The sequence below is a fragment of the Clupea harengus genome, chromosome 22, assembly GCF_900700415.2.
Source record: "Clupea harengus chromosome 22, Ch_v2.0.2, whole genome shotgun sequence".
Classification (NCBI taxonomy): domain Eukaryota; kingdom Metazoa; phylum Chordata; class Actinopteri; order Clupeiformes; family Clupeidae; genus Clupea; species Clupea harengus.
Window position 1 is genome coordinate 14,611,103 of NC_045173.1, and position 16,522 is coordinate 14,627,624.

A 16,522-nucleotide genomic window follows, 5' to 3' on the forward strand; every position below is an offset into this window, starting at 1 on the left:
AAGGAAAGGAAAGAAGCATTTTTAGGACGTTTAGGCAACCAAATTGGGATTGTAGTCAATGGTCCCTGTCTAATCAGTGCTCAGTATCCTGACGCAGCTCAATGTTTGCATCATGTATGGGAGAGGACCATATCCTTCCCAGTGATGTTTCTCCAGGACTCAGGTACATCAAAGAGTAAGAATCATTCTGATAAGAACAGGGTGCAGGAGATGAAAGAGAAATGGTCACTAAACCTTAGCTGGTGGTCAAAATCTTGCGTTCTGCTGTCATGACAACATTTATTGTTTGAAATCATTTTATGATGTTTTTGTGTGTGTGTGTGTGTGTGTGTGTGTGTGTGTGTGTGTGTGTGTGTGTGTGCGCGTGCGTGCTTGTGTGTGTGTGTGAAGGGAGACATTTAGTAGAAGTTGGGTACATTTTTTCCCGATGTGTAGCTTTTTCTCTTTAATTTTTTTATAGAAGGGTCTCGCTTTGTAAAATAAAACCCAAAGACCTTTGTCAACCTTTTAACATGTATGGTACTCACCTGACCCTCTGGGTCATCCCCATCCCACCCATGTGTGTGTTTGTGCGTGCGTTCGCCGTGCGTTCGCCGTACGTTCGGCATGCGTTCGGCATGCGTTCGGCATGCGTTCGGCGTGCATTCAGCGTGCGTGAGCATGCGTTAACAAACATCCCCTGTCAGCTTTGGCTTTATCGATTTACTGCTGGCATAGCAGGTTGATTCAGTGTGAACCCAGTGGTCTTGGTATGTGTTCTTAAGGGATAATGTTTGGACAGAGCTTTGCTCTGAGGGTTTTATGACGGGTTTTATCAGACTCTTCTGGGGTAAGTGATATATCCAGTGTGTGAGATGGCTACATATCCTAAATCAACCATAACAATTTCATAGCGAGTCATATCTCACCGTGTTTGCAATTTATGTCCAATGCACCACATCCTTTCATCAGTTAAGTGTTTTAATTCAATTAAAATGCTTTCTTCCATAATGAAAGTATTAAGTCTAAATTTGCTTGCAGACAACCACCGAATGGGACTGAGTGGAGTGGAGCAGACACGTTAGCAGCCATGTGACATAGAAGTTGATTAATTGGCGCATTAGAGCTTCATTCTGTATCAGAGACAGGAAGGTGCTATTTTAATAAATCTCTTGTCAGAGGCTACATGGAGAGTGTTCACTGAATATGATGCTTATCTATCACCATGTTACTGTCACCAGCCGGGGGGGGGGGGGGGGGGAGTTGATGTCACTGCATTTACCTGACAGTTGTCCTCTATTAACCTGCCTTTTCTCCAAGAGTTTCAACAGGACTTAAGTGACATTTTTCACGCCCCATGGAGCCATAATAAATTGGGATACAGGGACACTGTGGGATCCGCAGGTGTACAATCTAAACTGAAGTCATCTGGCTTTTGCGTAGCTCGCTTGGATTTCCTAGTGAAGTATGCTGAGTGTGCTATTAGAAAAGATAACATGTTTCCCAACCTTGGGGAGAGAAAGGGATATAAATATAAATGGTAGTGTATAAATGGTGAATTTTATGAAAATGCTGCTTTCTGCATAGAAACATAAAATCAACAATGGGTGAGGGCTACCGTAAAGAAAAAATATGAATTGATGAAAAATGTAAACGTTAGTGATTTTTTTGTTTTCGCTTCAGTGCTGTTTGAGGCTTCCTACTCATTACTTACCAATGCTTCCTTTTTCTTTGAGTTTTTGCTTGACCTTTTGTCTAGAGTTACCTGTGTCAGGGATTAGCTTTGGTTTCCTCGAAGCACTCGGGGATCTATATTCGGTCCCGTCTGCCTAGATGAAGGCATCTCTAGCATCAGGGTTGGATTGTGTGTCCACTCTGAAGTAAATTGAGACCCCCCAAACAGCAAGGCACGGATCAAAGGATGCCCGTGGTCTGGATTATTGATGGGAGAATGTTGTTGCAAGAGCTACCTATCAGAAAAAAGAAATCCTATGATTTATGGATAACATGGTCATTACTTCACTGGCATGTAACCTGTACACTTGTACATATACTGGTGATACCTTGAATACTGAAAAACTAGCAGTCTTGAAGTCATTAGTATTGAAGGGACTGTGAAGAAAAATCAGAGATGCAGTTCTATGCCAGACACTTTCAGAATGTTTTACACAATGTTTTAGATTCAAGCTGGGGAAAAAAAAACACATTAAGACAAGGTGTTACAGAGGGTTACAGGAGGAAGAGCAGCACAAGGTATGAAGGTATAAGAAAAGAGAGAGAGGAAAAGCAAAAAAAGAAAACACGGTCTATCAAAGTGCGCCCGCAGGCCACACCGGCCAGGCCGTGAGTGACACAGCTGTTCTGGGTTTTATCCCTTCGTGGATTACGCGGCCTGCCCCGGCTCTCGGGGACCCGGCGGAGCGCGGGTGCAGACGAGGAGCCCAGCAGCTGTTATTTACCGATACAGATGGCTGGGACGTGAGAGAGGTGCTCCCAGCAGCCAGACCGCCTGGGGAATACAGCGAGACAGCAAGCGAGCGGTGGGCCTGAGATGGGGAATACAGCGAGACGACAAGCGAGCGGTGGGCCTGAGATGGCCGGCTTCGTTTGATTGAGGCCGTCTCCCCACGCCTCAGCTCCTCGGTCACGACAGCAGCCCAGGCCGACAGACACAGAGCTGCTCTGAAGGGAGTGCAGCAGTTTCCCCCTACGTTACAGATGAAAGGGTGGGAGAGGAAGGGAGATTTCACAATCATTTGCTGCACTGATGTTGCCCCTCTAATATGTGTGAGCACACAGCGCTGCCTAGGGAGCTCTGCATCCCTGGGAGTACAACAACCCATAACATTCACAGCTGTCGACCAGGATAATAATCTTCTGAAGAAGTAAAGGCAGTTGTATACGGCAAGGATTTTATACCACAGGGCACTTAAATTAGAATTGGATCAAAATCAATTCAATCAGAACCTCTTTTATTTAAGCATAATCAAATGCAGTCGCTGTTCATTTTTAATTGAGTTTTTCTTCATTGATTTAAGTGAGGGTGCATTGATATCATTACATTTCTAATTCAGTAATGAGTTATTCGGAGAACCTCCCTTTGTTTTATTGCATTGTATTTTTGGATGCTCCACCCCTCTCACCTCAGTAAGTAGTCCACAAGATGTCACCCTGCACAAAGGAAGGCAATGGGGGAGTTGGCTGCCATGTTATCAAGAGGGAGAAACAATGTATACCTTATGTCCACATCAGATACGACCTACCCCAGCATGCTCATTACACGGATTTTCAGGTGTTACAATAGGACAAAAGGGTCTCAAAGGAATTTGCTACTTCTGTGTGTGTGTGTGTCTCAGAGAGGGAGAGAGTGAGTAGCAGAGAGATAATGAGAGGGCAAAAAGGAATACATAGCCCCCCCTACTCCCAGTCTCATTGCTTTCCTGATCCAGAAATGTAATAGCACCCTGAGAAGAGAATGGCCTTCACCTTTCATTTGCCCAGCCAGTGGGATCATAGCATTTGAATGGGGCTCTGAGGACTTAAGTTGTTTGGGGGAATTTCAGAAGGCCACTCTAATGTCTCAAGAATGAGTCCATATGGAATACTGAGTTTTTGTACTGTTTCACTGTAAATTAAAAAAATGTTGCGAATTGAAAATACCCAGGCTAAAAAAATTGAATAAAATCGATTTAGGAATGGGAATGGCCTAAATCAAGCTTTTGCATACAAACAGTCAGATAAGTGGGGTTATTTCAAGCTCATGATTCTCTTCCTTATCACGCAAATTGCATTTTTAATTACAATTCCCAGCTATTCAACAGGCCCCGAAATTAGATTGGGTTTTGTGTGAATGCAGCCCTTTTTTGGTCCAGAATTACCAGTGGGATTCTTGCTAATGAGTTGCTGTTCTAATCCACTTTCCCTCTGCTACTGTCAGTCCTTTGGATGGCCACCAGGGGGCCTGACAGCCAGATCCACTGTGATAAATGTTAATATAAACCATTCAATGGCCTTAAATAGCTGGCTGAACTGAGCCTCCGTGACTGTGTTTTAATAATTTAAGCTGAAATCGACCAATGCCATAAAAAACAATGGCAATATAAATGGCATATTAAGCCAGTCATTTTCACAGCTCTGCAAAATCAGCTCCTAGAATCCAGTCTGTTCAGTGCTAGATTACAGGATAGGGTTGAAATACCTTGAATTAGTTAACATGTGAAAAGTAAAATGAATAATACATCTCTGATGCGTCAGTGGGTCTGTATTCTTTATTCAGTGGTAACTGAACCTGAAAATGCGACAACATTTTCTAGAGCATCACAGAAGCATAGTCAGCTTGCTGAAGGACAGTATTGGCACTGCATGAGTCTATCTATAGCATATTTATCTATTTCCTTTTGTCTTATTTATCAATAACTCATCCTGCAGACTCTGGCCCGCAGCAGTTTAGTTAAAGTATTTGTACTATATAACCAAAAACTACAGGAAAAACTGTAGTGAGGTATGAACAGAAAATAAGTTTGGTATTAGTTGGTTGTCAGTGTTCTCAGCAGTACGCAGAGAGAATCAGAGAGGGAGTCAGATCCTGACCACAAGCAGGAGAACTTCATATTAACCTGAAAACATGGCAGAGAGGAAAGATTTTCATGATTAAAACTAACATTAAGATCTTATCGACTGTAGAATGCACCAGACATTTTCTGTTTTAACAAGATGGGAGGTGCTTTTTTCCCCCTCATACAATCATGGGAAACCGCACAAAGATAATGAAAGACTAAAGATAACAGTGCAAGCCATGAAAAAACAGTAATTGGGCAGCTATTATTAGCTGCTGAGTGTGGTGAGACCTGTGTCTGAGAAAACATCATTTAGTTTCTCTCTGTTTTTGACTGGCTTTGTGAATGATTCTGATTGTGGGAAAGTCACACGTTTGGGTCTCAGACTGTTTCCTGTTTCCCGCTGTAATAACGCACGGTGTGTTGTGGAGTGATTGTAGTGGAGAACCCCCGGGGTGTGACTTCAAGGGCCAGATGGCTTTTGCACCTTCTATTAGGTGTAAACATGCTGCGCTTGCTCCCAAAAATATGTGTGAAATGAATCGAAGCGCCGCACAAGGCGTGAGGTGTAGCTTCAGTGAGGTATCTGTGTGAGAAATGACAAGTTACACATCTTTCCCTCATAAAATATGGTTTAATAGGACAATTGTGCAAAAAACAGTTAAACTAAAAATAGGAGGAGGCCCTGAAAGCACATCTCACCAAAGTCCAGGGGGACTGCAGGGGTTGACATTCCAGTGACACATAAGAGTTTGTTTACTCCACTGTGGTGAATTGATGGTGCACTGTGGGAAAATATTACCTGAAAACATATTACCAGTATTAACAGTAGTGCTGGTAGTGCACTGATGTATTTTGAATGAACAGCTACTTTGATTTGACAAATATCTGTGATGGCACTTCCTTGCCATTTAAACCAAATGTTATTTGGACAGCTCCCCTTGACACCATTAATGGTTATAAAACCACCTTAATGGAACATTTGAGTTATTCTCATTTCGTTATCACCACTGACATCAGTAATCTTAAGCATGTCCTGATGCCTAAGTGACAATATCTTGGCTCAATAAGTGTATCTTTCCGTTTTGTGTCAATATTTGGGGACTATGTGGTCCCATGCATTTACTGCATGATGAGTAATATGATTAGCAAGTGCCATTTGCTGCTTTAACCTCCTCATTTGTGGTGTCATAGAGTTGCCATTTGCGCTGTGCCCTCTGAAATTTGACCCAAAGTATACTGTGGATGTACTGCATGCAAATTATCAGAACAAGCATTCCGTGGATTAAAAACCACAACGCCCTGTGATTTGTCAGGTGAAACTTGGTATGTATGACTGCAGATGTAGGAAAGGAGTGAGAGGTGAGTAAGACAATAGATACACAAGGCCTACTTTATATGCATGGCTAACATGGTCACAGTGTTAAAGGAGTGGTATGGAATTCGATACTCAAATAAGGCTATTACAATTCCCTCCAAGTGCAGTTTCTTAATGAGGCCTTCAACCCAACATTTTAGTATTCCTTGTGTTCTCTTCCCTGGTATGTACCAGGAATGTTTATGAAGGGAGAAGAAAAGAATGCCTCCTGACATTTGATTTAAAAAGGAGGTGTTCTATATTTAGGGACAGTCATGCATAATCCAAAATAGTATTAAAACATTCATTTATTTGATCATGTTAAATGCCTAAAACAAATCTTTCACCTCTGGCACCTACTTTAGATAGATGTGCATTTGGAAAATGTTACATAGACTTTTGGGGAATTAGATTGATATAGGTTATGTGAAGCTGCAGGTTTTACAACCTGTACATACACAGATAGACTATTTTGTTAAGAGCATGGAAAAAGGTAGTACAGAGAAATAGTTTTCCTGTAAAACGAGATTCGAGAAGACGAATATACAGTGAGGTATGGGGATTTTTATAGTGAGAGAGTTAGTGGGGGAGAAATGAATTGAAAGAGCTTGACTGCTCCCTGATGAGAGCCTCCACCTTGACGAAGGGACTGCCGACTGAGACACCTTTTATCCTCTGCTAATGAGCGCTAATTAGGCCCAGCTGCCGTCTCTAATCTCATTGGTATGGTGGGACAGGGATTGGCACTGCCTCTTCCTCACGTGCACCCCAACATGGCCAGAATACTGTGGGCGCTGTCCGTGGTGCTGAATGCTCATTTTTTAGGCTGTCTGGATCAGGCGTGACAACGTGGTGCTGATGTTTGTGGATCCATGTGGGTTTGCTCTACAGCTTCAAGGAAAAACATGCACAGGGCATTTACATGTGTTTTTATTCCCATATATCTGTACCCCATTAGAGTACATCATCACATTACATAACTATATGCATTTTATACCCTTAGTGATACATTAATTACATCCTATACTGTTCTGAAGGGATAATTGATATTAGTGTGGATGCTTAAGCCAGTGGATGCAGGTTCATCATTATATGAATCATTTTGTTTTTATTTTAATTTGTTTTTTATTTGGTATGTTTTACTTTGATCTTCATCGTTATATGGCGTGACGTTAAGGGGTTGGATAGACTATATCTCTGTTTTATTTTCTATCTTATGTTATGCATTTTATTTATTTTAGTTTTTGTCTTGGGTCTTTATGAACTCTATCCCTGTTTTTTTTTATGCACTCTATCCTGGTCTTTGTGTTTTGTGTTTATTTGATGTCTATTTTCACTGTGCATGTAATTTCTTTGTACGCATGTAATTTTTTTGTTTTCTCACAGCTAGGGATTGCAAATGTCAGTTTGCTGAGTGATTGTCTATTTCAAATTCTTCTTCATCCACAGTGGCTGAGGTTTGCTACTGCCTTCATTTCCACAGCCTTAATTTCTACTGTGAAATTTAGAGCCAATGTGACACATGGCAGAAGCCATTTTAACTGATGTGCCTGTTTTTTTCATGTGAAAACTGAAAAGTGCTTCAGAAGTGTTCTCAGAATTGCATTTTGGGTATTATTCTGAGGATGTCAAATGTGTCAGAACATTAGTTTTGCATTGGTCCTTATTTGCATCCTTCTATTTCAGTTTATGTATGTAATGATGGCTTCAGTTGTATAATATACCCACCTCCATCCTCAGGTACATCACCTCAGCCAGTAACAGTCATACACAGGCTCTTGTCTCTGGGGTATTTTAATGTTGCTCATAACAATCCATTTTAATGTACTGCTTCAAATCAGTGAGTCACTCATAACACAGATACAATTCTCACACCCAGAGGCTATGAGAAACTTAAGCCTCCAACAGTAGGAAAGTAATAGACTTGTGGATGCAGACTACATAAAAGTGGATTTTCTTTTAAACAAAATGCTTTGGTTTTTGGCACTGTCACATGAGACTGGTACCAAAGTTTCCATCAGGAGCACTACTCTTACTAACCCTCTGTTAACCTACAACCATTATGGAAATCGGCTTTATTATGGTTTTTCAATTCATGCAATGAATGTGTCAGCTTAAAAAAAATTGCATAGGCATTAGGGATGCAACGGTATAGTGGGCCCACGATTCGGTATGTATCAGATTTCTTTGGTAATGGTACGATTTCAGTATCTTTATATTTAAGAGAAAAAAAATGAAACAATAAACTATTTATTTTGCCCTTGGACAAATACAACTTTCTTTTCAGATATTTGTTTTCAAATTCTCTCTGTGATGTTTCAAAGAGCTTTACTGCTGAAATGTGTGTGGGAGGGGACATTGTAACCCGAATAATTTTTCCACCAGGTGACAAAATCCTGCCTCAGTAACCACCGAATAGGGCTACAAATCTTTGGCTAAAATAATCCCACTGCTTTCGTTATTACCTCTACCAAGGTTTTCAGTGCAGTTTGTTTGTTAGTTTTTCTGTCTGTAAACAGGATTTCGCAAAAACTACTGGCTCGATGTCCATGAAAGGTGTAGCATGGGCCACGGAATAACCCATTACCTTTTGGAGCAGCCTCGGTCTGTACTCTCCGAGGTCTGCGTTCTCTGAGTGCCCCTTCTAGTTTCTTTGTCTTCTTTTATCTGTCTCAAATTGTTGTTGGAAGGCAACAGCGTGAGATAGTTGTGTTTCCGCTGACGAGTGGACTCTCCCTGCTCCACCTGGGATAGGGCCGAGTGATGGCAACGTAAATGATACATCATGTTAGAACTGTTTCCACTCCAAGTAGCCAACAATGCCTGTAGAATGTACTTTTTTTGTTTACAGTCTTCTTATCCTCGTCATCGTATTGAACGCTAAATCCAAAATGTTCCCACACAGTGGCTTTGAAAGGCGCGGTGCCTCCCCAAATTTGCTTCTCTCTGTCTAGCTAGTGTTCACCATTGTCAATTCGGAGCATTGTTTTTATTTCCCCCTCTCTTTGCCAACTCCTATTTGCATACAGAGCACTGATCTGAATGTACAACATGCGTGTAGTCAGTAACCTAGTAAGCAAGTTTTGAAAATTATAGGAAAATGACAGGCATACCATAATACCACGGTTCACATGTGCGTATTGAACCGTAGGGGGAAGACCAAACGGTTTGGCAATATACCGTGTACCATTGCATCCCTAATAGGCAAATATGTGGGGCTCAGTCAGTGGCTGGTAGAGAAGGTGAGTGTACAGGTTCAATACAAATGATTGGTGTCTCTGGTGTCGAAGAGCTTGGAAACAAGACTGCTGTGGTGAAGGCTTTTTGCATCCCTGATGATGGTTAGCTTAGGCCTGACAGCCTTATTCTCACTTGCTCATTTTCGCAAGGTGTGAGTCTACAATTTCTCCACTGAGAAATCATTGCGATGGATAGGTTTTTGTTAGTTTATGTTAACATTGCACTTTCACATGGTACTAAATGGTTGAGATGTCAGTTGGATTTTGTTGTATAGAGTATGACATTCACAAAGATGTGCTAGATGTAAATTCTGCCAGTTCTATTGCATTCATTCATTTATTCATAATAACTGACAAAGCAAGGTCAGAATGATAAGAAATACACGGAGAGAGAGAGAGAGAGAGAGAGAGAGAGAGAGAGAGAGAGAGAGAGAGAGAATTACTGGCCAGAGTATCCTTGCCATTTTTGTTAGTTATTCTCTGACGCGACAAACCAATTTGAATGACAGGTCTGATTCTGGATCACCAAAATGGATGCCATTCTTTTCTATGGTACACTTCACCCGTAAGTGTATCCTCAGGGTTGACTGGGGTCCACTACGTTTGTTTTAAACCTGAGAGAGTCCATGGCAGCCTGTCCTGAGGGAGAAAAAATGTCCCTGTAGTGTTTGGTGACTTTCCTTTAACATGCCACTGCCAAACACGGTCTTCTGAAGCTCACTTTTTACTTCGAGATTTGACATTGATATTATGATCCAGTCAGTCTCAGTGTTGTGTTCATCTATGCCTATCAGCATTACCCCTAACCCAGTGACAACAAACAGAATTTAATAACTACAGCACTGTAAGCCTTTGCTGTTTTATGTGTTTATCTTCCTTTGCCTGCTTATACCTATTAAACAGTAGTCTGGGTTTTTTTTTAAATGCAACAGATTAAAAAATGACATGGAAATGTGTAATTTCTGGCAGTAATATACTCTGCATACAAAATGCAAAATAGACTGTTCATGGTGATGTGACCGTTATTTGAAATCCCAACAAGGCCATTAGATTTTAAACCTCCTCCAATCAATATAAAGCACTCCGGTCTGCATAGATCCCCACTGATCATTGCCTTGTCTGCTATGTCTTAACGGAGACAGGCTCTTAACAACATAGAGCCGAAGAATCAGTCAAAGGGGTTGTCATCATTATCTCTGATTGGAAAAGGACAGCTTAGACAGTTGAAGTAATGATTTTTCCTCTCATTTGTAGAAGACCCTGCACTGGAGACCTGGATATAAAATACATGTTATTGCTGAAATGTGTACTCATTTAAATAATTTAATTTCTTAGTGAAGAAAATAACATTCCTTAAATAAACCCTGTGGATATACTGTTGGTGTGTTAATTAGGAAACATACTGAAGTTTGACTGATTGAAGTTAGGACTATATGAATGTGTGCTTCGCTGTACTTGTCTTTGAAAGATGAGGAGAGTGACTAGAGAAGGTAATTAAAAAACTCATGTGACTCCAAGCAATTCATGAACAGATCCTTTCATTAGAGTGGTCCAGTGAAGTGTGAGAGCCACTGTAATTGAAAGTAGAGATGAAGGAGATGTCTCAGATTATAGACCATTTTATGGTGTCGGTACTTGTTTTCTCAGACCACCAGTCTTATTTTCATTTACAATATTTATCCTTTTAAGTCCTCGGGGACGATTTGCATGACAAAGACTATGGGAAATCAGCTCACCCATGGTAACACGGGGCAATGAAATCAGGCTCTACGTGCATGCCGTACAGTGTTAATTACAGAACAGATGGAAGAAATTTGTCACTTTTGTAGGTGAAACCGGGGTTGCTACATTAGTTTAATTAAATCAGTCTCATAAAATGTAATAATCATTAAATTTAGTATTTAATATTTTATAATTAAATTACTAAAACAATGAAAAGCTCTAGTTGTACCACTATGCTACAGTCTAAGTATGGTATCACAATACTATCGTACTACAATATCACTACTAAGTCTATAACACTTCATGAAACAACCAGAGAAGTGAAGGCATTTGAAGTACTTGATTGGCGGAAAATGGCTTTCAGTGGAATATTGGAACAACAACAGACAAGACAATTGTTTAAGTCTAAATAAACAATTTATTAAAGGTAACAAACAGTAATTAATGGCTAATACTAATCGTATAAACAACTGAGTATAACAATGAAACAAAGCACAAAGTGGAGTTGGGAATACAGAGGAGGGGGCATAAGATCCTCCTCGTCTCTGTGTGTGTGTGGGTGTGTGTGTGTGCGTGCGTGTGCAGGTATGCGCGGTTACGCGCTAACTGGAGAAAGAGGGAGAGGCTATGCGCAAGCGCACAGGCGATAGATAGTATATGCGTGAATGAATATAGTGCGCCGGGCATCACCTAGATTGGGGATGGTGAGCGGATGCGAGTGCAGATCCGAGGCCAGCTTTGCCTGGTTTAGGCGCCAATTTAAGTTGGAGGATGGGCACAAATGCAATGAGTAGACAATGGATTCTTATCTCGAGGGTAGAATCCAGGCTATAGGCCTTTAACGCAATACAAAATATATAAGCTGCACTTAAAATCGCGATGTGTACGTGTATATGTTCAGATGGTGATTGAGGGAGTTAGAGAGAGAGATGGTGCATGCACGTTCTAACAAAATAGCAAAGTAAAAGAAAGCAAGATAATGTCACGGTTACAAACCGTGCAAACTGTGAATTACAAAGTGCGCATTTAAATCATAAATGAAATAAAACAAGGATACTTTCACACAGATATTAACACACATATAAGACTAATCTCTGCCCAGATGTCAGCCTTACTTGATTAACGCTCTTGCTCAGTGTTAAACGGTGTATTACGGAATTCCAACTGAACAGCGCGGGACGCTGGTTCGGGGGAAGATGCCCGTGTCCTTCCTTAGCTCGTCAGCTGAAAACTCGTGCAGGCCTCGGTGGGCATCAGACGGTATTGAAGGAGGTAGAAGTTCTGTTCGTCGACGTGGAGAAACTAATAAGGGAAGCCGGTCGCCTTATCTTACTCAGAACACTGCTGGGCTGCAGTATAATTTTACCGGTATATCTTAGGCTGCAACTAAACGAGTCAAAGTATTTTCGTAACTTCGGCCAAAAGTTCAATATGGTTCGTTGTTGCGTGGTCCTTTGTTCTTCTTCTGCAGAGAGGGTATCTCTTAAATGAATGGTGTTTAATGTTGTAAACCCACCGCCAGAAAGACAGATATGTGGGGTTTTCGTGGTTTTAAAGGAAAAAATGCGTCACCTTATTTATCACCTTGCGGTGACCAATATGGAGTCAATGAAATGTAGATAAGAAAGTCAAAGTGATAAGAGAATTGTGGGTAATGTAGTCTATGGTGGGACATTCACTTACACTTTTCAGTGACATGGATTCAGAGGAATTCCTGAAGTTCTTAAGGGCATATTCTGTGCGCAGGGTACTTATTCAATTTGCATGCGTTCGGGGTGGGAAAGAATGTGTGCTAAGATTTTGTACACTTCACCGTATGTTTGTAAGGCATATTCATTGTCCTTCAGATGGAGGGAGAGATTTGTGCTGCTCTGCAGATGGTTCGATATTTAATATTCAGTTCACGTGTTTTTGTGTTGTTCAGTAAGAAGTAGGTCATTTGTAAACAGCAGAGGGTCGTACCATCTACAGGTGCCCCAGGCTAAGCACATCGTTCATTAGCTGCAGGGGCTGGAACAGGTCCTGCGGAGGCATCTCGGACTCCTGTCCTAATGGAACGAGCGGAAAACATGAAAAGTGGCTCTGTTGTTCTGTCAGTTCCACTTCCACAGACCCACGTCAAGGTGATGGCAGTGACGGTTATTTGAGTGTGAGTCTCCGTGTGCTACAGGATGTGTGATGGTAGACAAGAGTAATGTGAGTTCTTTTCAAACACATACAGTCCAGTGCAGCCACTGCTTCTCCTGAGGAAGAAGCTGTCGGCGGGCTTTTGCTTCATCTATCACAAGTGTATTTCAGGATCTAAAGATGTCCATTTTTAGAATGCTGCCTGTGTTTTATGTTAGGCTGTGTTCCCTTGGTTTGATCTTGCTCAACAGGTGGCCAGTGGTGAAGAGCAGAAAGTTTACTTTCATATTTCTCCAAGTCATTTGCCTCAATGCATCTGCAAAAAGTGTATTATGATCCAAACTCCCTTTTTTGCATGCACAGCATATGTTTTGGCCTTTAGAGAGTGGTTAAGTTAATTATGACAGATAGTAAGTTTGCAGCTCTCAATCAATGAGCCGTGAGACACTGATGGATGAGCAGGCTCCCCCCCTGTGACAGTGGATTACATTACAGAGCAAACATCACTGGAGATCTCCTTCGAGTTATTTGGGCTGTGTTTGACCAGCGACGCCATTCATATTTTTGCATTGACAGAAAAATATTTCACTCCCCTCTCCATAGGGCCAGGCTCCTTCCTCTCCATTACCTAGTAGCGACTGGCAGAGGGAAAATGTAGCTTTGTGAGCCTGCAGCAAACCCACCGACACAAAAAGGGAGAAAAAAAATATCTGAGAGGGAGGGGTTGGGCTCTTAGAAGCACACTCCACAAAAGGCAAAGCTGGAGGTATCGTGGATCCATTGCTTTACTCACGAGAAGGAAAGGGAAGACAAGTGAAGTGTCTGTTGATTACCAGGACTTTGCCTGAAGTGGCTCCCTCGCTTAACACACTGCCACTTGGAACCTGTGGACTAATAGTGATTGACACCGTGCCGACACTGAAGATTAAATTCATCTATCTGTCACTCTGGACTGTGAGCCTGGTAACATTCTTTTTTTTGTATTGATTTGTGTGCTTTGGTGGATATGGTGATTTGCTGATACCTTTGCGTAATCATTCAGCAGCCCTATCCATCGAAAATGCCTTGACTGTTTTTTAAGGTTGCATAATTCCTGTAGTGGGTCTCAAGTGGAGCCATTGTTTACTGGTCTGAGATTTCGGGAGACTGAATAGCTCAATGGAATAATATAAGAGAATCAGCAGTGTAGTGCATTTGTTCGTGAGACAATTTTTTTTAAATCGAGCTCCCACACCTTTACTGTAAAATGCATTTTGTATGACGTGCCCACATCAGGAGATATACAAGCAGGATGGTACTTGGCATAGTGTCAAAAGAAACAAGTGAGAGGGATCTACCCAATCATGGGACAGGCTCTCGCCATGCTAGAAACACAGCTCTGAAGAGCACCCTTAAAGATGTCACCGCAGCGTTTCTGACCAGGACCAAGGTGCACGGGCTGAAATATGTCTTTTCACGGGACAAGTCCAAACTGTGTCGCACCCTGTGGCTCCTTTCCATCTTCGTGTGCATCGGGCTCCTGTGCACCTGGTCGTGGAACCGCATCCTCTACCTGCTCTCCTTCCCGGTCGTCACCAAGCTCCACATGGTGTGGGCGTACAACATGAGCTTCCCGGCGGTGACCCTCTGCAACGAGAACTTCTTCCGGGTGTCGGGGCTCACCCAGGCTGACCTGTACCACAGCGGCTACTGGATGGACATTATGCACCAGAACCACTCGGTTAACCGCAGGAGCGTGGCCATGCTGAGGCTCAGCAGCCATCACGAGCGTCTCTTGCGCCTGCTGGACTTCTCCGACTACAGCCCGCCACTGCCCCAGCACCACTTCAACACCACGGAGATGGTCAGCCGCCTCAGCCACCAGCTGGAGGACATGCTGCTGGAGTGCAAATTCCAGGGCGAGAACTGCACCTACAAGAACTTCACCCCCGTATGTAAAGAGCGAGAGGTTAAAGATGCAGTGTGCGATCCTGGCGAAAGGTTCTTGATATTTTAGTTCAACTGCCGATCAAATTACGTCTTCCGTGCTCCTAAAGCAACATGTTGATTGGTTGGAGTTGTTTCTAGCTCGGTCCGAGATATTACTGTTCACTGTTCACTGTTCACTGATATCACTGTTTTTTTGGGTGCACACACTGAACAGAGAGCTAGAGGACTTGTGAGGAGCAATTAGCTGAATTTGACAAAAAGTGTATTGCAGAATCGCAGACTGCATCTTGAAGGCTTTCTGCTCCCGCAGTTCAGTTAGTTAGAGAGATTCACGGTAATGTAGAAATTTTTTATTTAAGGCAGACATCTTAAGTCCACTTTGCCGGTTCAGTCGGGTTGTTCATCAATGAACCATGAATATTTTAGTGGAAGTGGGGCAAGTTTTAATTAGATGTGCCCACTGAGCTCAGGCACAGCCCTGTATCAGTGAGATGCACTTGACATGTTGTTTATGGGTACCCTCAGGGGTAAGAATATTATCATGCTATTCAGCAGTTTCTTCAGGTACGCTTTTCCTGGGGACAAACCTTATGTTACATATTGGAGCACATATTGAAGAGTCATAGATTCTATCAAGTTTGAACTGTTTTGATGTTGTTTCATATAATCTATTCAAATATAGTTCAGACTCAGACTCAGACAGTCTTGTTATATCCCAAATATGATCTCAAAACAGAGAACCTCACATTTAAGTGATAAAAAGATGTGGGGATGTATCTTAATGAAGCTCTGAAGAGTTAAATTAATTATATGACCCTCAGTAAAACCTGTATGTGTGTGTGCATTCATTACTCTGACTACTCAGACTGTTTAACTGTTTATGGTAGGACATTAATCAGTACTAATAACATAGTGTTTTCATCAGACCCTGGTCCTTTGGATTCCACACGTTCTAGGGGAAAAAAGGAAACAAAAAAAATCACCCAACTGCTGAAAGGTGATGTTTAATCATTGCCTCAACCAATTTCGTCCTGACTGTAAACCTAAATTGCATCAGAGCAGAGACTCCCTCAAAAGGAATTAAAGCCGTGCCACCATCGGGAGAAAGATTGTTGTTATAAATAATGCAGAAGCAATAAATTCTGTAGCGTCCCCTCCAGTGCTGTTAAGGTCTTATTAGATCTGTGGTGCAACGGGACTCGTGAAATAGTCCAGTGAGACCCACATGCTGTGGCTACAGCTGAGACTGTGGTTCTGAGGTAACGGTAATGAGTTAACCAGCTCCACAGAGCAGCAGGAGCTTCCAAGTGTGGTGGCCAGTAGCCAGTGGGAATGGAGTTACCATTCGTCTGGTTGGAGGGAGACTTCTCTGGTGCTGTCTGCTGCTTCGATTACTTTTTGTCCATCAGGATCCGGTGGACATGCTGACAGAATCAAGATAATGGGGGGCCTGTTCTGAGTGAGTGGCATGTGGGGCACATGCCCAGTTGTTGGTAGCATGGAGAGGTAATGAATGGAGCCGGCGTATGCCCCTCCTCACTCGCCTTCTTGGGTAGGTGTGGGTGTTGCACCATCCAATTAGGGGGAAACCTGTATGACGACCACAAATCTGA

At 42.2% G+C, this 16,522-nt stretch overlaps 1 protein-coding gene across 3 annotated transcripts in view; it reads left to right on the forward strand.

Moving 5' to 3' along the window:
* The window catches only part of asic1c (acid-sensing (proton-gated) ion channel 1c), a 95,329-nt gene that overhangs the window by 58,577 nt on the left and 20,230 nt on the right, over positions 1 to 16,522 (forward strand). For 2 of the 3 annotated variants that reach the window (XM_031559261.1, XM_031559262.1), the window contains exon 1: positions 13,851 to 14,910. The exons of the other annotated variant lie outside the window; for it this stretch is intronic. In XM_031559261.1, coding sequence (XP_031415121.1) covers positions 14,272 to 14,910 — 639 coding nt within the window. In that variant the 5' untranslated portion in view covers positions 13,851 to 14,271. Of the gene's footprint in view, positions 1 to 13,850; positions 14,911 to 16,522 lie in introns of those variants that run through there. 3 annotated transcript variants of the gene reach the window in all.